Source organism: Apis laboriosa, unplaced genomic scaffold, assembly GCF_014066325.1.
Source record: "Apis laboriosa isolate Shangri-la unplaced genomic scaffold, ASM1406632v1 scaffold5_cov152, whole genome shotgun sequence".
In the NCBI taxonomy this organism is placed as follows: Eukaryota; Metazoa; Arthropoda; class Insecta; order Hymenoptera; family Apidae; genus Apis; species Apis laboriosa.
The window spans coordinates 659,129-683,146 of record NW_025223857.1 but is presented as its reverse complement, the minus strand read 5'-3'; the positions used below and the strand labels follow the sequence as shown (position 1 = coordinate 683,146).

The window sequence follows — 24,018 nt, the reverse complement described above, 5'->3', positions numbered from 1 at the left end:
ATGTATAAGATCGGTCCCTACGCTTAAAAAGAGATAATGAACAATAGACTGCCGAGGGGGCTGTTAGAGGGATACAGACCTTTTGAACATGACATGAAAGTTACAGGTATATTCATATTTCTATACATCTATATATTTATATATATATATATGTTTTTTCATTAAAAACTAATGAAAAAAAGAAGTATTAGTAATGCCTATCATTGCATTAATTAAATCTAGATATTTAAACAATTTAAAATTTAAACAATATATCAATCTTTAGAAAAAATAAAATATTTAATTAAATTAAATTATTAAAACATTTACAAAACGTATAACAATGGATCGGACAGATAACAATGATAAAATCTTTGTCAATATTTTTCAAGAAAAATTCTAATAGATATAAAATAAAAAGATATCGTTAATTGCGATTGCATCAAAAAATGTATGTGTCATCGATTACAACAATCTTTACTTTGATATAGAAAAATACTTAAAATAATATATATTTAGTTTATACCAATCTTGAAACATAAAAAGCAAATCTGATTACGAAATTGATGTTTATCGATTCTATTATTTCATTTAAGTACTGAAAGTTTTTACATACAATCGATGTTGATCTTCGAAAAATTAGTCATAAATTCCTTTTATGATTGATGCTGATATATCAAGCAGTTAATTTCTTTTGTCCTGTACTATACTGTCATTTAGAAACTTAATTACTTGTCAATTTTTATTCATAGTATAAAGTATGCTTGCAATTTCAGCATAATTATGAAAACTGAGAAGAAAATCGGTCCTGTTCAAGATACCGCTTGGCGGCAGTCTAAGCTTCAGCTTTAAATCGGTTTTCGGTTTGAACGAGCGACCTCGCAGTCGAGTGCGAGACGCCGTGCAAGTAACATCGCGTTAAATGCCGCGTCCTTTTTCTTCACGATTTTTCCCTTAATTTTTTAATGGTTCATTCCTCCAAATTTTGTATTAACACATAGTTTCGAGACTCTTTAAGATCATTTTAGAAATAATTGAAAAGAGCGTAAAGAGTAATCGTCTAATTTGTTTACGCGGGAATTATTAGGAAATCGGACATATCTGTTCGACCCTTTGAGCCTAAAGGCGAATATGGACGAGAAACAACAAAGCCAACAATAGAAAGTTGCAAAGTTGCAATTTTGTTTTTCAAGTTACGAAGAAATATGGATATATTACAAGTTTTTTGATAATATCATTGTTGTTTTTGTTTTCTCCTTTGTTTATTTATTCTTTTCTAGTTCATTTAATTGTTTTATTACGTTCTAAAAGAAAGCAGTTGAATAGCATATTTAGTGGAAAGTGTATCGACGAAAGTTTCGAACGGCGTTCACGGCCAACCTGTTAGTCATGTGAGAACGGTAAAAACCATTCTAGCAGGAACTCTGGAAGAGCAGTTTCTCGGAAACGGCCGTCAGAATAGTAATAACGATGTAGTGAAACCTGCTTCTCGCCGAGCAAGGATACGCGCTGTTTTGACGATCGTCCCTTTGATCGCTCGTGCGCTGTGGTGTTCGTATGCGTTTTCGCGAATGATACCTTTTTATTATACATATGTATGTGCAAAATGATATCGTTTTTAAAAAGACAGCATTCTTGCGATTGTTTCAACGCGATATTGTAAAACTATTGAACACAACAAAAAGAAAAAAAATAAGAGGAAATTACTAGAAAGAAGTGAATCAGTTTACGGACATGCAATTATTTTGCAACAGCTCTGGATGGCGCGATAGAAAGACAGGTAAGCGAAATTTTCCTATTTTGTCGATTTATTTATTTTGTCAATGTAGCCTTGCATTTGTTTTGAGTATGAAAGAATGGATTGTTAGCTGTTAAATTTGAAAGATATAATTATATATACATAATATATATATATACACATTAATAGGTACTTGGTATTATCTGTTTATTTTCTATTCTATTCATTTAACCTTTTCTTTTCCGTCTCACTCAATTTCGATTACTCATTGCGAAAAGATTAATGTCGTTTCATAGTATTCGAGATAAAGCATATCACGCAAAAAGTAATAGAAAAAAATTATGCTGTTTTACGAAAAATTGATCTTTTCGCGCGTTATTTCTACGATTGATTTGAATCGTATTTTTCACTTGCATTCTTTCATCGTTTAATATCATAATTGATTATCACATTGATTAATATCGATTAATATTTTCGGTCCAAAGTCATCGCACTCTTAATATTTTTAATAATCGATCAATACTTGTCTCATTACGGCGAGTTCACGATAGAAGAGAGATTTTCCTTTTATCGATAGTTATTGGCGGAATCATGGCTCGTAAAATTTATACATTTATCGTACATTAATTATGTAGAAGATTGCATTGAAACCAAATGCACACAGGAAACTGAGGAGGATTAGTTCAAACACAAACGGTTTCAAAAGATTTTTTCATGCGACAAATGACAAAGATCGGATCGAGGAAAGGTTTAAATTACTTTTTTTCGAGGAGAAAGAGAAGCAGTCTCATCACAAGATTCCGTGTTATCGGTAAGGAAGCTAATCTCCGTTCTCTCGAACGTTGATAAATCGCACTCGTTGATAAACCGCGGTGCCCCATCTCGAACACGATTTTCCTAATCGCCGACAGCCATTTTCTAACAAACTGGTCGTTCGTTATGTAAACTCGTAGTTATTTCGTGATTTCAAATATAACCAGCCCCCCAATACGATAAAAATGAGAAAAAGTTATAAAAAAAAAATATAGAAAAATAACTATGTAGTAATTTATTAAAATTAAAAAATCGCTGAAAATCTATTCCTGTATCTAAGCGTTAAACGTTAAAATCCTAAATCGAGTTTAAACCAGTCGAACGAAAAATGACAGACAATATTTTAATTAAAATAATATTCGACCACGAATCGCGTTCACACATTCTCGTGTTATTCGTCAGATTCGTGCACGTAATTAAAATTTTCATCACTTTGAATTCACGCGTGTACGTGTGCACCCTTTTACGCGTATTAAATATTAAATTCACGGCACGCGTAAACTTCGGGGGAAAAGATTCGTTAATTTTTATCCACCGTTCAACGACCTCGTTGCTCTCTGCAAATGGGACCCATGAAGTGAAAACTTTTTCAAGAAAATAACATATATACAGTACCAGGGAGTTAGATTTAACGTTTCAACTTTTTCAAAGATATACACGAGCATATATAAAGATAAATACGATCGTTACTTAACGACAAGTAAAGAAAAAAAACAAGCGATGCATCGTTATCGAATCGTTCGAGTAGGCTTTTTCTAATCTTTGTCGAGCTAGATGATGCGATTTCAAACCATTGCGCATCTCGTCATGTATCGTGTAAAAGAATAGCAACAACTTGCATTTCCGTTCAAATCGTTCGAGTGTGTTGGTAACAAGAGGAGGGTTTTCGTGTACCGGTAAACATGCGCGTATCTCTATTTAAACACATAATTAAACAACGTTGCATCACGGATAAATGCAATAATCCTTGCGCATTGGTTTCCCAACGCGTTCACGAGTAACGCTTTGCTTCATAATTGCTTTTGCTTCATTGTGCAATGCGATCTGTTCGCGTTGCGTGCTTCGGACCCCCCCCCCCCCCGCTCCTCCCTCCCCCCGCCATTGTCTCCGACCACAACCGGACCTATACTTTTCCTTCTTCGAACGGCATTGCTTCCCTCTTTAAAACGATTCGACCTCGCAACCCCGTCATCCTTCTTTCCTCCAACTGACTGCCTCGGTCTCCATTCTTCTCGATCCGCCTCGGTCTTCCCGCTTCCTATTCTGACAAATTTAAGCGCACCTGGAATGAATCGAAGCAGCAGATGTTCCCCGAATTTCGTTCGGTCAAAGACCAAAAGCGACGTTGTTCTTTTCGCAGGTAACGAAATCACTTTTACAATCCAACACAACACGCTCTCTCTCTCTCTCTCTCTCTCTCTTTCCCCCTCCCCTCCCCCTCCTTTTCCTCGTCCTCATCGAATCTCGAGTCCAAGTTTATCGAGACTGCCAATCAAAATCCTTCACGATGAATTCGTTTTATCGAAATTATCCGCTTTTTCTTTTTTTCTTTTTTTCCTCCGCTTTTGTTATTTTCATCGTTCATTCATAGATATAAAAATTTCAACGTTCGCACGTTTCATCGAGATTCCTGGAATTTGACTTTTTTTTGTATCGTATCGAAAGTCCAAATAAATTGTGTTTTTTATATTGGGGTCCCTCTTTGTCGTTAAATCGCGGCCGATCGGTATCTCGAATCCACGGGGAACTCTGCAAATTGGTAATTTCGTTTTCAGGAGCGAGATAAAGTTTTTTAAAAACTTGTCCTTCCAATGTTTTCGCTCGGTCTATTTGTTGAGTACTAGAGATATCTCTTATAATTGCGTATCACCGACCGATCAAGAACAAGTGTTATCGACACACAATTGATTGTTGTAAACCGAATCGAACTTAGTCGAACACACACAATGAAATAAGACACAATATCGAATTATCATCATTACCTTCTTGCGCGGAGAGAAATTCTTGAAATTCGGATTTCCTTTTTTTTTTTTTTTCACACCGAATTAAATTTTATTCCTCATCGAACCGAATCGAAAAAACCGAATTCAAAGTATTCAAATTAATCAGCGGTCGGTGTACCAACTCTTGTTAAAATTCTATCCGCGAATCAAAAAAGTTTCGTTTCACCGTGAAATTGAATCAGTCTGTTTTATGAAAACGATTTCCTTTCGGGAATTTCAAACGTTGGAGACCGCGTGCGCGCGCGCGCACGTACACACACACACACACACACACACACACACACACACACACACACACACACACACACACACACACACACACATATCCCGATAATATCATCGTGAAAATATTGCTTCAATTTGCGAAACGAACGTTATAAATAATATATGATATCCTGCAACCTCTTGTGTTTCTTTTCGCACAATTTTTCATTCTTCTGTTTATTTTCCATTTGAAGGAATTTTTAAAATTCACGAAACTTGACTTTTTTCGAACCGATGGAAACGCGCTTATGTTGGAGAAAACGGGACAATTTTCGATAGAAAATGCAAATAAATACGTATATAACATATTCTCGATCGCGATTCGATTGTTTTATAATTACCGGCCATTAATTTCGGCCAATCTCGTTCCCCGCGTTTTGATTAATCATCCTTATTACCCGATCGAAATTGAAATTGAGCCGCGTTAATCGCGATAATCGCGCCACTTTCTCCCACGATTTACCTTGGGCAGAAGTGCGTTCCGCTTATTACCGGAATGTTGCCTTCCGCATTAATTCCATCATCCGTAGCGCGTGTATTTAGGCGATAAACGAGTTTACCATTATAACCGACCGTGTCGTTAAACTGGGTGAACGCGGTCGCGCTACGATTTTCTAAAAGCCGTAAATTTAATGCCGTCGAATCGTGCAAGAATTAAACCGTAACGGAGATTACTTAGAGATTATCGTGCTTTTATTTTCCACGATTTTCCAGATTCGAGAAAAATATCGAATCCGTTCGTATTCGTAAGGCCGCCGCGAGTCTCTTTTCGAAAAACCGAACGTGTGATTTCAATCTGTAGGACGAATTTATCGAGAATAAAGGAAAGAGGAAAGAGGAAAGAGAGGGGAGAGATGGATGTATAAGCAACGGCCGATTTCCCCAGTTGTTTCCCCATTCTCTCGTTTAAAAACGCAACGAGATAGAGAGAGGGAGGGTTCGGTGCCAGCGGGTCGGAATCGATGTTCCAGTTAAAACTGCACGCGGCATGTTAATGAGCGTTAATGGAAGACTAACGCGGGCATCGAGAGCTACGGAAAACAAGAATGAAAAGAAAAAGAGAGAGAGAGAGAGAGAGAGAGAGAGAGAGAGAGAGAGAGAGAGAGAGAGGAAACTATGCCAGTGAAGAAATAATTACGTAGTTCCTTTCGAGGACGCCATCGTTTTCGTAGACTCTATTCTTTTTTAAACGGAGAATTTTATTCAAATTAGTCGGCATATCGAGTTAAATCGGAAGTTAAAACGATTTAGATTTTTTTTATCAATTTTTATAACTCGCGATAAACTTAAGAATAATTAAGTTCATCTCTATGTATCTCTGCATTTAAAAGAAGCATCAAGGCCTCTTTCGATAGGTGAAAGATATAGGTTGAACGTAATAGTTTTACGAACGCGAGGCAAGTACAGATTTTTCTCGTCGAAGCGAGCGCCATCCTCCTCTCGTCTCATATAGTATCATATAGTTGAAATATCGCGAAATACGAGCACAACGCTCCCAATCAGTGTTCTACTGTTCCCTGAGCAGATCCAAATAAGGAATACGATAAATTTCTTAGAAACTCGTTTGCCTAACTCCACATCGAGATTTTTTTTTACGCGTGTAGGTTTCAAGGCTGTTGTTAAGAATGCAACGCGATTCATCTCGATCGCGAGCGAACGTTGGCAAAATGCTAAATCAACGGACGCGACACGTGACTCGAGACGCTTTTTCGCTAGCTGTTCGTATTTGCTCGTCAATTATTACGATCATTTCCATCGATCCGTTAATTACCAACTTTTCTCTTGTCTTTTATCACTTCACAGCAACTTTTTTCGCGCGAGAGATAGAGTGAATCATCTTTTCTACGTATCTTCGCTTTTCTTAAGGTTTACAATTCCTGTCGTACAATAAGCTTTTACATTCGAAGAGAGCTAACTGCCACATTCGATGAGCCTCGCGTATCGGATTATCGAACAGCGCTTTGGATTTTACTTTCGCAATCGGTCGATTAATTCAAATTAAGACTTTGCACAACTGAATATATGTTTCTTTTCATCACGACGTACAGCTGGATTGCTCTATTGTCGTTTGCAAAAATAGACGTTCCGTGAAACTTGTTCGGCTGCGATGGAAATGTAGTGCAACGCCGTGAACGGATATAAACGGAATGAGAAGAAATTCAAGTTTTTGGCGATGTCGGTGCTAATGTAAGCGGAAGAAAAAAAAAAGTCGAGCTCGATTTCTTCTACTCTGTTTAAATTTAGCCTATGAGCGCGTCCTTCAATTTAATCCGCTCTTCTTGACCCAAAAGCGTTTTCATCCTCGCGTAAAGACTACCAACGAACGTATTACTACACGACGTAGCAATTATTAATGACCCGTTAAGAAGGATGAAATTCGTTTTCTTTTTATGTGCCTACATTCGCTTTGTTTCCATTCAAGCACACGTGAATACGTAGATGGCGTTACGAAAGTAACCTCAAAAGTTGCTCAATATATTTAGCGTGGTGCGAAATTCCTGCGATTTTGTTCAAAACGTCGTTGCTTGGTTTCTAGTTTACACGATAGATTCGTGCAATTTCGAAAGAGATATCGGATCAGAGATTTTGTCGAGGAGGCAAAGGATTGAAAAGAACGGCACACCAACGCTTCGAGGAACGTTCCATGGCATTCTGTCCTCCTCTATTTGATCCGATTGATTCCACTCTGATATGGAATACATTATTAATATCGAGTGTCACCACGGCATCTCGATATCGAATGTCTCGTTCGACTGCAGAGGAAAGTCTTCGAGCTTGCGACCGTTCCACATTTTCAACTATATTTATTTATTATGCGCTGATAATAATTCCAACAGAAGGAGAACTTCTTATGAAAAAGATCCGACGATATTCTCTCGGACAAAGCACGATGAAAGATTTAAATAGATAGGTAGCTATTCGCTTGCCACGGAGAATATTTCTCCGCTGAAATTTAATAATTTAAACGTAATCTCGATGTTTCTTTTCCTTCGTTCTCCTCCTTCAAAGATTGCACTGTATAACTACGTCGAATGATTTCCTTTCTGTCGTCATTTAAATCGGGATCGCAAAAACGAAAATATTCCATTATACTTTCACTCTCGCATTCGAAATAGGTTAATCGATACCTCTTTACGGCTCTTTTGCATCTTTAATTACGATCGAACCCAATTTATCTTCCAATTATCTTCTCATCGAATTGCAAATTTGCAAATCAATCGCGATTTCTATCGTATCGATTCAACTTTTTTTTTCGATCTATCTTTCGAGTTCGCGTTTATGAATCGATCCAGGATGTAATCGTTCGTTGGAAAAATACAGAGGAGGGATAAAATTGATGGCGCATAAACGTGTACGCGGCAATCGAGCACGTCGAATTTCAGAAGGTTCGACGAGTGTTAGTGCTCTTAGGGTAGAGGGGGGAAGAGCTGGCCTTTCACAATGGTCGAGAGCACGAAATTCCGCGGGTTCATTTGTCCAAGTCGGATGAGAGAGAGCTCGGCAATGGATACACACGTGTACAATATCCACCAAGCTGGAGAATATTTATGAAGCTTCGCGGAAGATGAATGAGAAATCGGTCGCGAAAGCTTTGTGATCCTCTGTGCTCTGTTCATCTGGAACGCGTCAAACGTTCCTCCAGAGAGACGTTGTTTCGTCACGTTTCTAATGATCTACCTCGCCTTCGGGGAATCGTATCGGCTCGTACGAACCATCCGTTTCGATTCCAAAATTTTTCCTTTACTTTTGCACACGATCAAGAAAATGCTCTATCTCATTTTCCTATCATTTTCATCCATCGATTCGATCATTTCGAGGTTAAGTGGGAACAGTTTGTAAAACTAATTTCCTGTACAAAATAGAATCTTGCCACAATTCTTTCTCGAATATATATATATATATATATATATATTCTCGAATATATATAACTTTTCAAAATTTAATAATCAAAATTTCATCGATAATTTATTACTGTTCAAATGGTTATACGAATATAAATATTATTCAAAATTTTTAACAACGGTTTAATAAACGTGTAACGAAAACTTGAAAGCGATTAGTTCTCGACGGAAGACAACCGATATGTCGGTTTATTTCACGCCTCACGTGTGCGCAAACTCGTGTTACGAAGTAACAAAAATTATCGCGTTAATCGGAGAGCCACCGCTCGAACAAACGTGTCTTCGCATCGAGATTCTCTGATCGCGCATCTGGATAATTAATAATCATACAACCAACGTGTTGTAATTGAAGCTTTTGAAATAATTAAATGCGATTTACACCGCGATTAAAACCGAGTTAAACCGTTTCTCGACTGTTTCTCTGTGCACGCGACCTTTTCTCTCTTGCGTGCGACTCGTCGGTGAAAGCTAGCAGGTAATAAACGAGGCGAATCGATTATTTGTGCGCGGGGGAAGGCGGAGGGAGGGAGTGAGTACAGAATTCTCCGACGACGCGACAAAAAGCGTGTTCGTTATGTTCGTTACGTGTTTGCCCGAGAGTTTCCTCGTAGTAATATCGCAATTATCGTAGGTGAGACGATGTTTTTCCCTTCCCTTTGGAAAGGAAACGCGTGTAAGAAAAATCAAATCGGTAATAGAGGGTTGTTACAATCTCGGCGGAACAATTTTCCAACAGAAATTAAAACGATAAAGAAACTCTTATTACGTTCCTTTCCAGTCTGCTACCACTACTCTTGAATCTTGTTCTGATATTTATCGTTCGATATTATTCGGCCAAATTTTTTTAAAAATCTAATAGGTGCTTTATCGCCAAGATATTTATTATTGGAAAAAGAATAATTCTCTTTCTCTTTCTCTCTAATTGGATGTGTATATATATATATATATATTCTATTATTCGATAGATCAACCGTGAGAGTATCTCACGGTGGAATCAAAAATATTCCTATTAGAACCGATCGAGGTTCGACAAAGTTGTCGGGAGTTCTCGAAACTTCTCCGGCGCTTTTTCTTCAGTGGCTTTTAAACTTTTCGAAGATCGAACTTTTGTACCATTATTCGCGACTCGGTGATTCTTATTAATTCTCTGTGCCAACCGCGAATTCAACTCTCTCTCTCTCTCTCTCTCTCTCTCTCTCTCTCTCTCTCTCTCTCTCTCTCTCGTCGATCGACAGAGAACAATTTTATTACGCTTTTGTTTCCTTTTCTTTTTTTCTTTTTTTCTTCCCCATCGAACGATAGAAGAGATCGGGTCGCGACTGATCGGGTCACGAATTAAAAGTGCAGCGTCGCGTTCCTTTATTTATTACCGTTTTCCCATCATTTCCATTCGTTTGCCGGAAGTAATATGAAAATTATGAGCGATGTTGAAAATAATATTTATACAAGGGGAGAGAGGGTGAAAAGAGAATTGTCTTCGACTCGTTACTCGTTGAAAAAGAGAATTATTATTCTCGAAGAGGAAAAATTTCGTATGAAAATTCATAGAGGGAAAAAAAAAAAAAAAAATGTTTGACCAAAGTAACCGTGTTTTCTTCTTTCTTGCAGTTGTTACTTATGAATATAATTAAACTCGAAAACAAATCGAATTTACGTCGCTCTTTCGCCGGGGATCTCGCAAAATTTATGAAAAAGAATGAATTATTGTACTACACGTCGCTCGTGTAGGAGAGCGCGACCGGTGAATTACATCCGTTTTTACAAATTGAAACTGTTCCATGCAGATTTCATGCAGCTCGTTTTAAAGGATTCGGTCGCCTTTTGCATCCTCGTCGCAAATTATTTTTTACGCGCGCGCATCCAATTCGATCTCATCCAAATCCTCGAAGAAAGTTCGAATCCGACTCGAGAATTGTGATAGGAAAAATGTAATAATAATCGATAGTTACTACTTATTCGATTTTTTATTTTTGTTCGAAACACAATAATATTAAATACAATTATACGAAAAGCGGATCCGCTATTAAATATTATTAATAAAGCAACCATTTCAAGAAATTTTTAATCAGTTTACTTTTTCGATTCGAGAATAAATCAAGATAATAATTTTATAATTATTTTAATAATAATTTTTTCTTATCTTTATCTTTATCTTTTTTTATCATCTAATAATTTTATCATTCCTCTAGATACAAACTTTTTCTCTTCTCATTCACAAGAGGATTGGAATACCCGCCGTTCGATCGAAATTTCCATCTTAAGTTAAAGATAAGACAAAAAAGAAAAATAATAAAGGTATTCTGGATTTTTTTTTTCTTCCTTTCTCTTCCTCCCAATTCCAGGTTTTCGCGAAGAGAGAGAGAGAGAGAGAGAGAGAGCTGGCGAAATCGCGCGCGTTTATAATTAGCGGGTTCGGGAAGGAAACGCGCGCATGCGCACGGGAGGAACGAACGGTTCGAAACAACAATGCTTGGTTCTCGTCAGAGTGACGGGCCCACTCTATAAATCGACGGTTAAAATAATATTTGCCGTTTCCACATTATTTCCGGGCGAAGTAGCTCGCCCACTTCCTTCCTCCCCCCTCTCGCCTTCCTCGCAACATAATGGGGATTTTCTTCCCCATTACGAGATCTCCAAGGGGAGAGAGGTGATTCATTTCGCTGTTCAACTTTTATTCTTTGAAAATTTATTTTTTTTGAGAATTGATCCCCAACAATGGAACGGAATATCTTGATCCATTCGAGGTAAGGTAAGGGAGGAAGCGTAACGGTTAGAAATCGTGATCTAGAAGTCGTATCCGTGTTGGATTTCTCTGGATCGAGGACGGGCCGACCTCTTCTATCCGAAGCGGGTAAACTGGTTTGCCAGGAATCGGCCGCTAATTGTTACGTAATCAATACGAAAGTCAGTGTCACGGAACACTGTCACTGTGATATGTGTGTGTGTGTGTACGTGGCGATAATCGATAAGCACGCTCTTAAGATACGCACTACTTCGTTCCCCTTCTCTGCCTCGCGTGAGAGACACCGATCTCTTGAAAAGTCAAAATAAATAATCCCTTTTTTTTTACGAATCGATTCGATGGATTCTTTTTTTTTTGCTTCCTATAAAGAATTTTTCCACAGGCGTCAATTAACACAGGGAGACGATAAAATTTTTTTTCATCGACGGGATTATCGATTTCATGGATGATTATAGGCGAACCGGATGGCCGTTACCTACCTAGTCGTAGGAACAATGAAAAGGATGCGCGAAATCGCGATCAAATCGTGTTCGTTATTCGGGGAACGACGCTCGAACGATGTACACTCGTTAATAATTTTCATTTATTCTGGTCCTGATCCTCGTTATTTATTTCAGAATGCAAGGAAAGGAGATTAAAAAAAAAAAGGAAAAAAAGAAACGCAATATCGGACGAAAAAATGCAATTTTCCGATCTAGTTGAAATTATTCGAGGATTTTCGATAACCGATTCGAAAAGCGACCGTCGAGATGTAATAACGCGTGTACAATTACGTGTATCCCCCGAAAAACGGGAGGATTCGATATCCCTCCACTTGAGAAGAATAACGTTCAAAGCAACGATTAACGGATTCCGTATAGCGAATACAGCTTCCTTGTATCTTGAATATTCCGTATATATAAATTCGCGAATGTCCCGGTGAATTCCGGAAGGATCGACGCGGAGAAATACGGCATAGCTCGAACTGCAAATTCCAGCGTCGATAGCGCGCGTGATCTAAACATCGGAGCTATGGTCCTCGCGTTACGCGCGTGGAAATTCGATCCACGGCGAATATTGCGCGCAACGCGCGATATTACACTCCCCCCCCTCGTTTAACCGTCGAAAGCCCGCTCTACTGCGGTGGCGTCAGGACGAAAGATCGAAAGCAGCAAGTATAAGGACGCCCGTTATCTCTCGCCTCGTTCTTCGAACCTCGTTTCCATCGCTTTTGAGAAGCTCGAATCTCATCCGCGGCTTCCGATTACCTACCAACGTTCTTGGAATGCCAACCTTTCTCTCTCTCTCTCTCTCTCTCTCTCTCTCTCTCTCTCTCTCTCTCTCTCTCTCTCTCTCCCCCCCTCTCCCTTCCCCTCCCTCCTTGACCGAGGTATTCGCGCCAAGAATAATGAAATCGTCTGTGTATCCTTCCGCGATCAGGTTCGTGCTCCACCGCTCGTGTTTCCGATCTCCAACGCAAACGAGCGCGTTGTAAACTTCGCCCGAAACTCGATAACGACCCAAGCCCGATTTCCCACACTTCTCGTTCCGTTTCGAAAGGAACAAAGTCCTCGAATTTATAGATATCGAACGAGGGTAAACTATCGTTAAACTTGACCCACTCCGGAAATATCATCGCTCCTTGATAACTTAACCGAAGAGCCACCCACGGCTCTGCCTTACGAAATTGCGCGATCTCGGGGAGAAAAGAAGGCGAGTGGATTGTTTTTCGAGGTCAGATACTGAACGGGTCCATAAATCCCGACTAACGATTCCGAGACAGATCGAGATTGTCTTGTAAAATCACACCTAAGTTCTTTTTTCTTTTTTAATTTTTTTTATCTCTTTTCCTCTTTTTCATCGTCCATCCGTTCCTCGACACCGCGATGATCAATTACTTTTAATTCTTCTTACTTTTCGCGAATGTCCTTTCGAAACGTTGTTCCCTTTGTTTCGAACGAGATTTCGATCCTATCGGCGGTATACTTGAAAATTTTTTTTCAAATTGAACGAATTGAAAATCATCGAGTTTCGACATATATAATTTTGAACAAGCGTGGAGCGGTTCTCGAATCGAATAAATAAAATCGCTCGAGCCCCCGAGCCACGAGTAGAGCGGAGAAGTGGTTGTTATTTTTAGCGAAATATACGGGGCGTGTGTTTCGCTTCCGGGCCGAGGAGAGGCCTTCTTTTGCGCGGGAACCAACGATCAAAGTTGAAAAGCGGTCGCGATTAGACGAGAGTAGCTGTCGAGAAGAGAAAAAGGGAAGGTAAGACTTCTGGAGTGGAAAGCAGCTCGAAACGAAGAAAGAAGAGTAATCGAGCATTCCGATCGCAAGAAGCAAGAAACTGGCCATCAATCTTCTTCTTCGACGACGAATCAACCAATCTTCGAATATCACAATTAAAATCGTCGATAAATCATTGATCGTTCGAAATATAAAATTTCGTATTCGAAACGAATTAGAACGAATCACGAGTCAAAAACGCGGTACTACAGATTTCTTTAATTAAATCGCGTAGTCGATCCGATCGTACACGGATCGCGAAACTTGTGAAGTGGGGGAAGAGGCGCTCGTTAAGCGAACGCCCGATAAAAATTTCAATTTATACGTAAAAAAAGTGGTGGAAACTTAGATGAAGAAAGTTCATAACTGCCCATTAACTCGTTTAGTCCGGCTGCGGGAGGAGCTGTCGTGTTTCCCGCCCATTTCCCCCCTTCATCGACCAACCTCTCACACCGTGGAGACACTCGGCCCTTTCCTCTCTCTCTCTTTCACCTCGATAAAGGAACGAGCCTTTCGCTTTCGCCGCTGTACTCGCTGTTATGCACGCCCTCGAAACCAAACCTGTTAATAAATTCTTTTCTACTAATTCTTTCCCGTTTTTTCCACCACACTTTTCTCATTACTCTTCAAAGAAATTGATCCTTGGTTTATTCCTACAACGCTTGTATTTAATCTATTTAATAACGAAAAATTAAAGACTGATTTTTTCAATTTCATTAATCATCTTGTCTCGAATCGGGGACTAGCGGCGGATACGTGTTTAGCTGCGAAGGTCGAGAGTGGGGAGCAGAGGGAAGTAAGCGTGAGACGTTTGTTTTCGTAAATATTCAATGGATCTAGAGAAGCTAAGCAACCTGTTTCCATCGTTGCTTTCGAGGCGTTATAACCGCGTTTAATCTCGCAATTTACCATCCGCATTCGCCTTCGGTTTTCGAAACCGCGTTTACGAAACACGTCGTTAAATCCAAACGGAGAGATTCCCTTAAATCCGTCATTCTTTCAAGCACGAGCTCTCTCAATCTCCATCTTCCATTCGACCCACGAGTCCAACGAGTTACGAGTTAATCCTTCGCTCGACTTTCGTATTCCTCGATCTTCCACCAATTATCTAAACTTTCTAGAAACTTTAAAGAAGTAAAGTCGTAGGAGGAGTTATCTATCTTAGTAGGATAACAATTTTCAAAAGACGTTTAAATCGATTTTCAAAATATACGTCTTATTGGACGTTTCTCAGACTATTTATCACGAAAACGTACGGTAAGATAGGCACGACATGTATCGATGGGTGTCGTGATGAATGAGCAGCTAGGAAAACGAACGAAGAAATTCGAAATCTCTACGAAATACCAAAGATATATTCTCGGAGGATATACTTAACCGGTCCATTCTCGCGTTATCTACCGATCTTACGAAAACTTGGTCGGTTTTAGGAAATGGTTTTAGGGAAAAGGGAGGGGGAAACGCAGGCTCACGCGATGGCTTTGGATTACGTGTAAGTGGATAAAGGAGATTGTATACCATTTCTCTGAACGGTCGCTGTGAAATTCTCTCTTGACTCTCGACAAAGGAAGAGTATTTCGCCTTGTCTCTATGACATCGAGGATGGAAATAATGGAAACGCGGAATCGAATTCCGAAACCGCCTTTCTCGCTGCTTTAATTTCAATGAAGCAACGGATTTATTTCGTTTCAAAAATGAAATTGAAACTCGCTCCTTCTATTTGCGTTGGCGTTTCTTTAAACGCGTAAACGAGGACATGAAACAAAGGCGGTTAGAAAAAGCGGCTAATCCCAATGCTTGCTTGGGGCGTTAACTCGTGACTTCCCTGTTCGGTTAATTCACACTTTTCAACCATCTGGATGTGTCTAGTCGACGCCTTTCCTCCGCTTGAATATCTGCGAATAAGTCTAACACGTGACGCGTTTTACTTTTCACCGAGCGCAAATTGAATCCGATTCGTCCCGACCTCTTTTTTCTTCACAGACTCCCTCCCCTTCTTTATGCACGAGTCGCGCAAGCAATCAAGAATTTTCTCCTCTTCGGTGGAAAAAAATTAACAATTTCGAATATTCTAGAACTTTCTTGGAGAATTGAAAACGATCTCGCGATATTTGGCTGAAAAGAAAAGAGAGACTCGATCGATTATTACCAAGTTTTTTATCCTTCCTTTGAAAAGTTTACTTTTTTCGCCAAACTTTTTTCTCTATCGTTTGAGATAATAGAGAGGGCAGGAGAAGCAAGGGCCAAAGTCTGAGACGAGTCGATAATTCTATCTTTCGCCGCTAGAGTGAAAAAACTTTGATTAATTTGGATAGTGCGTTTCACGGTAGAATAATCTAATAAGGAGATTAGCCTTTGATATTACATGGACGTGCGGAAAATTTTTCATAATTGATAACCGGTTTTGCTTCGATAAATGGTCAAGATTCTATCCCCCCCCTACCTATTTTAAGTTTGCAACGATCCGCACTCGTTTTTCTCTCTAATTATTCTTCCTTCTCGACGAGAACACGTCGCATCGATCGTTGGTAAGAATCTGACTGTTGGAAATCGACAAAAGCAGGAATGAAAACAAACACAGTGGAGCATTACAGGTGGTGTCTTTGAAACAAAAGTCGACTGCAAATATTTCGGATACGGAATAGGAGGAGAAGAATTCGAAGGATTTCTCGACAGAATAAATACGAAAAAAGTTTAGCAGGATATTTCTGCAGTGATACAGGAGTAACGACATTACGCCCGGCTTCTCTCGTTCAATTTATTTTCTCTCTCAAAACTGCAACGATGAGGAGGAGGATTGGCCGGTTAATGGGAGAGCTAGCACTGTTTGCTTGAAAAATATCTCTGTTCTCGATGTTTGCACCGAGAACGGAACAAGAGAGGAAAGGGAAAAGGTGACCAAAGAGCTGAATTTTCTCCCCATTTGCCTTTCGTCTACTGCCATCTACATTTCGCTTTGATTCTTCTTTCTTTCTCTCTCTCCTTTTTTAGAGAGAAAGGAATCTCGAGAGCCAATCGAGTGCCTCGTTACCGTTTTCAAGGTTAGAGTCGAGTTTCGCCGCCTTTTGCGCGGACAAAATGGTCGAATGTTCGGAATCGAGATCGATCCGTATTTTCCGAGATACACGCAAAACAAATTTTACGCGCTCAACGATCAACGGCAGGATTACATACGTATACAGGATTTAAAGCGTTATCGGAATGAAAACTATTTCACTTCCGTATCCGAAAATGTTTTCAAATACAATTGTATACGAACGGTTTCCCTTTCCAAACGTAAATTTTTTTGCTCGAAGGATTCGAAAAAACAATCAAATGACGCGTTAGGAAGCAATTAACGGCATCCGTTAATAAAGTTGTTCGCGTGTATTGCGCTCAATCCTCGATTAGTTTTTCATCCGAATAAAATTTTATAGGTTTTTCTTTACTCGATCCTCCGTTTATAAATTGAAATTATTCGATCATTCGAAATCGAATTTGGCCTTAGTAGCTTCCCTATTATCGAACGGATCAAACTTCTGCCGATACTCTGGAGGGAAAATTAGTTACTCTCGATCTACAAGTAACCCTTTCCTCCTCTTCTTAATGTGTTTTTCTTTCCATCGCGGGACGTGCTGTTATTTTCGGCACTTTTCTCTCCTTCATTTTATTTCCAGATGCGGCCACGTTGCCGCCTGCTCGATCTTCCCGATCTGCGCAATTTTCCATTTTACGCGTTTCCATACTCGAGGGAGAAGAGGGGACATTCGAATTTCTAAAAAATTGGAGGTTAGGAAAATTGTATCCGCTTTTTAATAAGAGAAGAAACACGAATAGATGATCGAGCAGAATTTATTATTGGTAATAAATATTTGATTAATTCGTTTAATTTATTAATGTATCTGTTAATTACTCGTTTGGCACTTCGTTGTAGAATGACTGTTTTAGCTGTGTTTTAATTGCTTCCTATCTTTGAGACGAGAGACAGAATGAGAGCATTTTTCACATCCGTGTGGGTGGAAATTGAACAGTGATGAATTCCGAAAGCGTATTACCGCCGATCGATAACGAAGGATCCGTGGATTTAATATCATTCGTCTCGAGGTGCATCGACCTTGATACTTTATTCGACTGCAATAATAATCGATTCAAACCTGTTTTCAAACATTTTCACGTTCTTTCCTCTTGACAAAAATTATAGTAATAATTCGTTTCGCTAAAGATTTATCGATCGATTTTAATAGATTAAACGATTAAAAGACGGCCGCAAAAGATAAACAAGTCATCATGATAATAAATCCACGTATATTTATATCTATGACATGTTTTTTCTATAATTTTATCTATCTGAAAACGTGATACGTCACAATTATATATGAAATATCCGATAATCTATCGCATAATCTGCAAACAACACGGATAAGTTTTTGAATGAAAAATCATCCTGTTGAAACTCATCGTTACTGAACAAAAAAAAAACAAAACTTTCTTTCGCGTATTTCTTCTGTTAACGATAAGAAACGGCGAGAAAAGAAACTACTTAGAGTATCTCGTATCGAATTAGCGATGTATTTATAATTCGAGCAAAGTTCAACGACGCAATTTTTTAACATTGACGAATCTTTTTCTGGAAAAACAAATGTACCTCCTGTCTCCTTCTTTCCACTTTCAATCTTATCGGTTCTATCTATTTACTTACCTGTCGATGTAACACGTGATATTTCGACATTAGTCCGATAATAACCGAAGGGGAATCTTGTGAATTGATCAATTTTCCAGAGATCCAATTTCTGGAAAAATTCACCAAAAACGAACGTCAACGATAAATATTTCGCAACCGTTGAAACGATACGCGCCTTTGACTCGCGAATATTCTATCCACCATCGATTCATTCCATGTTCTATGGAGAAGGAAGGGAGGAGGAAAAAATGCTTCGTGTTGACCGGTGGTAAACTCGTAAAGTGCGTTTACAGGATTTGTCGGATCGAGAGGAGGAGGCTTGATCCACATTTCGAAGATCGTTTCAACCGCGAAAAAAATAAATTCGAAAAACGGTAGTCAAGCGAGGGTTTTTCATTTGGAAAAAGACATTTCGAAGAAAGGTTTCCTCGTTTCGACGAATATTTTCTTTTTTTTCTCTCCTTACACGTTGGAGATCCTATATATTATACGCACGGCCTAGCATCCGATTACTACCCTACCCGTCGGGAAAAGTTGGACAAAACTGAAAACTCGGGAATTTTTTTTTCGGTTGCCTTTTTTTCGTTTTTCCTTTTCCCTCCTGCGACTTCAATTATTACGTACGATTGCACCCTGCTGTTCTCTCGTAAAACGTACGCATCGCAAACCGAATTCGAAAGTTCGTGACAAGAGTGAAACAAAAAAAAAAAAAAAAAAAAGAAGAAGCGTTGTTACATCGATATATTAGATGACATATTTTTCCTGAAGGAAAGAATAAATTATTACGAACTATTATTCATCGTTTTCAACGCGTTTCGTATTAATTCCCCCATATACATGTAGCATTAAGTGCAACATGTATACCGAGTTGCAGGCGCGATATTTATCGAGTCGAACGTCTCGCGTGCTTCGATAAATTCTACGTACTCATCCTATCGTACGTAGTTGCACGATAGAACGTTTCTGTTTCGAACGAGGGACGAGGCACAATACTGCTGCGGGCGAAAAAGCGTACGGATAACGCGCTGTTGTTAGTCGAATACGTATTTGGATAATGGGAATAGTAACAATAGAAGTCGAACACGCTAATTAAATCGCACGCCACGCGAGAACTGCCTAATTTATTTTCACTCAGAGTTTGCTTTACCTATATCTCCGTCTTGGTAAGCGTCTTTTAACTATCTTTGCTTTTCTTCACGTTTCGATTTGCTCGTTAATTTATCGAAAAACATTGACCCATCGAGTATTCGAATCGGGGACAAAAAACAGAAGTAAACACGTGCGCTCGTTATTTTTTTGCGATAGTTTCTTTCTTTGCGGTTTGGGATATCCAGTTTCGCGTAAAAGTTTGTTGAAAAATTCATAGTATCTCGCGTCGACGTATACTGTGTGATACGTTCACACGGAGCAGATGGTGATCGATTCGGTTTCAAAATAAAGACAGCCGCCTTTGAACTTTGCAAGCGATGCGAAAATGTATCCATGGAACGTGCTCTCTTCCCCTTTCGAATCTTCATCCGCCGAGAGAATATATCCACGACTGTATACGCAGTCGGCTTACATTAGCGAGGCTGGCTCTGCAGTTCATCAAAGCTTGTTACAATAAACAACGAACAGCTCGGTGGCAACGCGTGTTGCCGTGTAACCAACCAATTTTCTCGCTCTCCGCCGGCTAAACGTTTTGAAATCGCGTTGTCCGCACCGTGTCTGGATAAATTTTTTTCGAGCTTGGCTAAACTTCCCCTTGTATTCGCTGATAGAGGGGAGAGGTATTCGTCAGGTATTCCGAGTTATGCGAAAGATTCACAAGAGATTCACGTGTGCGCGTTCCATATATACCGAGAAATACCGAAGTATCGAAGATGCCTTCGACTCGGAAATTCTCTTCTCTTCGTTGTTCCCGAATCCGGTCGGCGGGGGGAATAATGGATCGAACTCGATACGGTGCGGGAGCGCATACCTTCCCCCACTCCTCAGTACGTGTACGGCCAATCTTTTTCGCGACAGCGAAACACAATGTTTCGAATAACGTATATTAACTGGACAAGATTAATTTTCAAAATGTATAAAAAAATAATTATTTCAATGCAATGTATATAATATTATAAACAAATAGCAAATAGCCATAACTTCTTTTTTTAATACTTTTAATTTTAATACTGTCAACGTTCAGTTTATTGTACGTTTCTGAAATTCGAACTGATTCCTAACTTAATTACCCGCTACAACTTTTTCGCTATATCCACCGCGCAGATATTTCGCGTAGCAGTTAGGAGTTAAGGATTCGAATATATATATATATTAATTAAACGTAATTTTTCTTTCTATATAATTTCTCTATAATTTTTTATATATCTCCATATATAAAAAAAAATAATTTTGTCCAATTACCTTGTATTATATCGAACGACTGTGCAACAGTGGTCACGTTTCTCGAAAAATGAGGCGAGAAGCCAGCTTCTCACGGGTGGAAAATTCGGCATGACGTTATCCCTATGTACAGAGAGAGGGAGGGGGAGATTATCGAGAATGTTCTCTCGAACATGTCTCGCCAACGTCTCGAGACACGAGGAGGGAGAAATAGTAAATGTAAAAATATGAAGGAGAAATTCTGTTGCAGGCATGAATGCACACCTGACGAACGGACTCCTAATGCTTGCCCTCGCCATCGTCGCGACGATGCGGGACGATGCGACGGTGCTCGCATATTCCGGCGCCCCATTGGTCATGGATCAGGACATCCCTTTGAGAACTTGCCGATATAGCAGGATACACTCGATGATTCAAGTTCGTTGCGCGAATCTGGGTCTGGAAAGGATCCCCTCTAATTTGAAGACGGAAATTCAGGTGAGAGAATTCATTTCGAACGTAGTTCCTTTTTTTTTTTTTTTTTTTTTTACACTTCTCGATCGTTTTAATCGGATCGAATTCTTTTTCTCTTTCTCTCTCTCTCTCCCCCTTGACCAGATCCTGGACGTGTCGGTGAACAGGGTACGAGTGTTGACGAACGACAGCCTGGCCCCGTACACGAACCTCGCCTACCTTTACCTGAGGGACAATTTTATCCAGGAAATTCAAGAGGCGGCTTTCGACAATCTCCGATACCTGAAGATGCTCGACCTCTCGACGAACGGGTGCGACACCCTGCCCAAAAGTCTCTTCCGTTTACCGTATCTTCAAAATTTGTATCTATCGAAGAACAGATTGGGCGACGAGCTGTTCGAACGAGTGGATGTTAAATCCCCTTTAATTCTGCTTCAATTGTCTAAGAACAGATTGGGTAGGATACCGTCGTTGGGCCCGATACCAACCCTCACCTATTTGAACGTCTCCGAGAACAACATCGGTTCCGTTTCGCCGGAGGATCTGGCCCCTTTCTGCTCCCTGAAGAAACTCGATCTGTCCAAGAATCCGATCAAGTTCGACGCGGGCAGCTGCGAGTGCCACACGTTCAACGCGTGGCTGCACGCGCGTGAAATCGTTTCGAGGCCGGTGTACAATTGCAGCGAGGAGCGGGCGAAGGGGGAGTGCGCGAGGCAAGAGTTCACGAACCGAACGATGGAATTGCACGAAAGGTGCACGGAAATCCTGCGGTTGCAGGTCGAGACGGAGAAGGCGAGGAACACGTGGATATTGATCGCCTGTTGCATATCCGGCTTCCTGTTCTGCTTGTTCGTGGGCCTGTTCTGCGTGCACAAGAAAAACAAACGGAGGAGGAAGAAGCTGAAGGAGGAGCAGAAATTGAACGCGAACAACGCCAACACCGAGTTGCTCAACAGCAATTTGAACCAGCCCGAGAATACTTGAAATCCGGGCGGAACGTCCGGTGATTCTGTCAGAACGGAGATACCGACCCGACGATTTCGACTATTGTGTTCAATCCACGAGGAATGGAGTGAAAACGTGTGCGACGAACGCTTGAGAAACGGGGATTGTACTTCGTCCGATTTTTAAAGAAAACTGATCCTTTTATTCTCATCCGTGATGCACCATCGATGATTCTGTAATAGGCGTAAAATGTAAGAACGAGAGAGACTGCCGAATTGCACGCGGTGAATTCGCAATCTTTGTGGAGACCGATACAAAAAATTTCATTCCGCGCGATTTGTAAGAAAATTCGTTCGAAAAATATTGTATCGTACGAATATTAGGTTGATACAGAGTCGATTGAGACACACGCGAATTTCTAGTATTATCACTTTTCTGAAACTCGAGGGCCTTGTTTGTACGAATTTAATAAAGAAACATGCAGAGAGATTTGAAACTGGTGGAGTAATAAGAATCATAAGAAAGGCAGTTTACGATATCCTTATTAGATCGTTGACATCTGTTAAATTGTTAAATTATATATTGTAAAGAATTTAGAAGAGAACATTTTTGAAATTTTGTGAATCGGAGAGTGAGATAGGAAAACAAAATGATAAAATAAAATAAATCGTTAAATAAATATCTGTGTTCTAAAAAAAATAATAATAATAATAATAATGATACGATCTCGATTATGGTTCGATAACATCGGTAATCTGCGAATTTAATCGAAAACCGATATCCCGAATTTCCGTTGATTCCTATTTCTACTAGCAACTAACAACAACTCTGATTGTCGTTTACGATAGTGGAATTTCGATATTCGTATTATACGTATTATCTTACAGTTGGAATGGATTTCGAAAATTATAAACTAACTAAGATGTATGTGTAAGTTTCGAAAAGATTTGCGAATATCGATCGAAAACAGTACATTTTTAATCTCGTATCGATATTCATACATTTTCGATATAATTCTCATTGCATCTTTTAAACTTGATTTCATTCAAAGAGCAAAAAATGCAATATCGGTTCCATCGAATTTTACTTCGAAGATTATTCTTCTCGTGTTACGTGATACTATATTCTAGGTATACATATAAGCTTTACATATGTATATGTTAATATATGTATATGCCTATACATATTAATACATAGGTGCATACAGGATGCACGTATGTACGTACATACATGTTATATATCATATTTATTTATATTTAATGAAAAATATTTTCTATTATTATTATATTTGAGTTTTAAAAGTTATTTATGCTTTTTCTTTTCTTTTCTTTTCTTTTTTTTTTAATTACAAATTTGTGTTCTCTGTGTAATAGAAAATTTGATGTTATGCCTTTTATGAAAAGTGCCAAATATCCAATCCATTAAATTAATCCATTTTTTAATTTAAAGTGCGACATACGAAGAAGAAATAAAACATCATATTATATCTGAAGATTAAGATATTACTGCATAGTTCCTAATATTTGTACAATTCTATTAATTATTTTTTTTTTTAATAGCGTGTAACAATTATTTTATTTAAACGAAGTTATTACTTTTTCTTTCGAGAATTTGTAACGATAAAAAAACGATAGAGCAAAGTTCGAGTTGATAGTCCACGTTTAGATTTTGAATTAATAGCGAGTAAGAAACGAAGCTGTAACCTGCCGATCAATAAAGATTCTTTGTATGCGTACTTATTTGTACTTAATATATATACATTTGTACTTAAATCATATTTCTAATGTATTTCTATTAAATTTTCTTTAACTTTTAGTAGATTTATTGTACAAAAATAATGGATACCGACAATTCGGTAAATTCCATAAAATAAATCTTTAA

The 24,018-nt window shown here is 39.0% G+C and overlaps 1 protein-coding gene across 2 annotated transcripts; it reads left to right on the top strand.

The window, feature by feature from the left end:
• Window positions 1-784: 784 nt before the first annotated feature.
• LOC122717932 (tsukushi) lies at window positions 785-24,018 on the top strand. 2 transcript variants are annotated; one of them, XM_043942474.1, is made up of 3 exons: window positions 785-1,759; window positions 20,990-21,216; window positions 21,337-24,018. In XM_043942474.1, the coding sequence occupies exons 1-3, from the start codon at window positions 1,714-1,716 to the stop codon at window positions 22,174-22,176; spliced, it is 1,113 nt and encodes a 370-aa protein (XP_043798409.1). In that variant the 5' UTR covers window positions 785-1,713; the 3' UTR covers window positions 22,177-24,018. The 2 variants fall into 2 exon arrangements, with proteins under 2 accessions (XP_043798409.1, XP_043798410.1); XM_043942475.1 differs by lacking the exon at window positions 785-1,759 and adding an exon at window positions 19,343-19,532.

Bases quoted from the DNA above. Each gene is read 5' to 3' on its own strand.
- LOC122717932 (XM_043942474.1), top strand. From the start codon at position 1,714: ATGCAATTATTTTGCAACAGCTCTGGATGGCGCGATAGAAAGACAG. The intron at 1,760-20,989 runs GTAAGCGAAATT...ATTCTGTTGCAG, and splicing joins ATGGCGCGATAGAAAGACAG to GCATGAATGCACACCTGACG. The intron at 21,217-21,336 runs GTGAGAGAATTC...CCCCTTGACCAG, and splicing joins ATTTGAAGACGGAAATTCAG to ATCCTGGACGTGTCGGTGAA.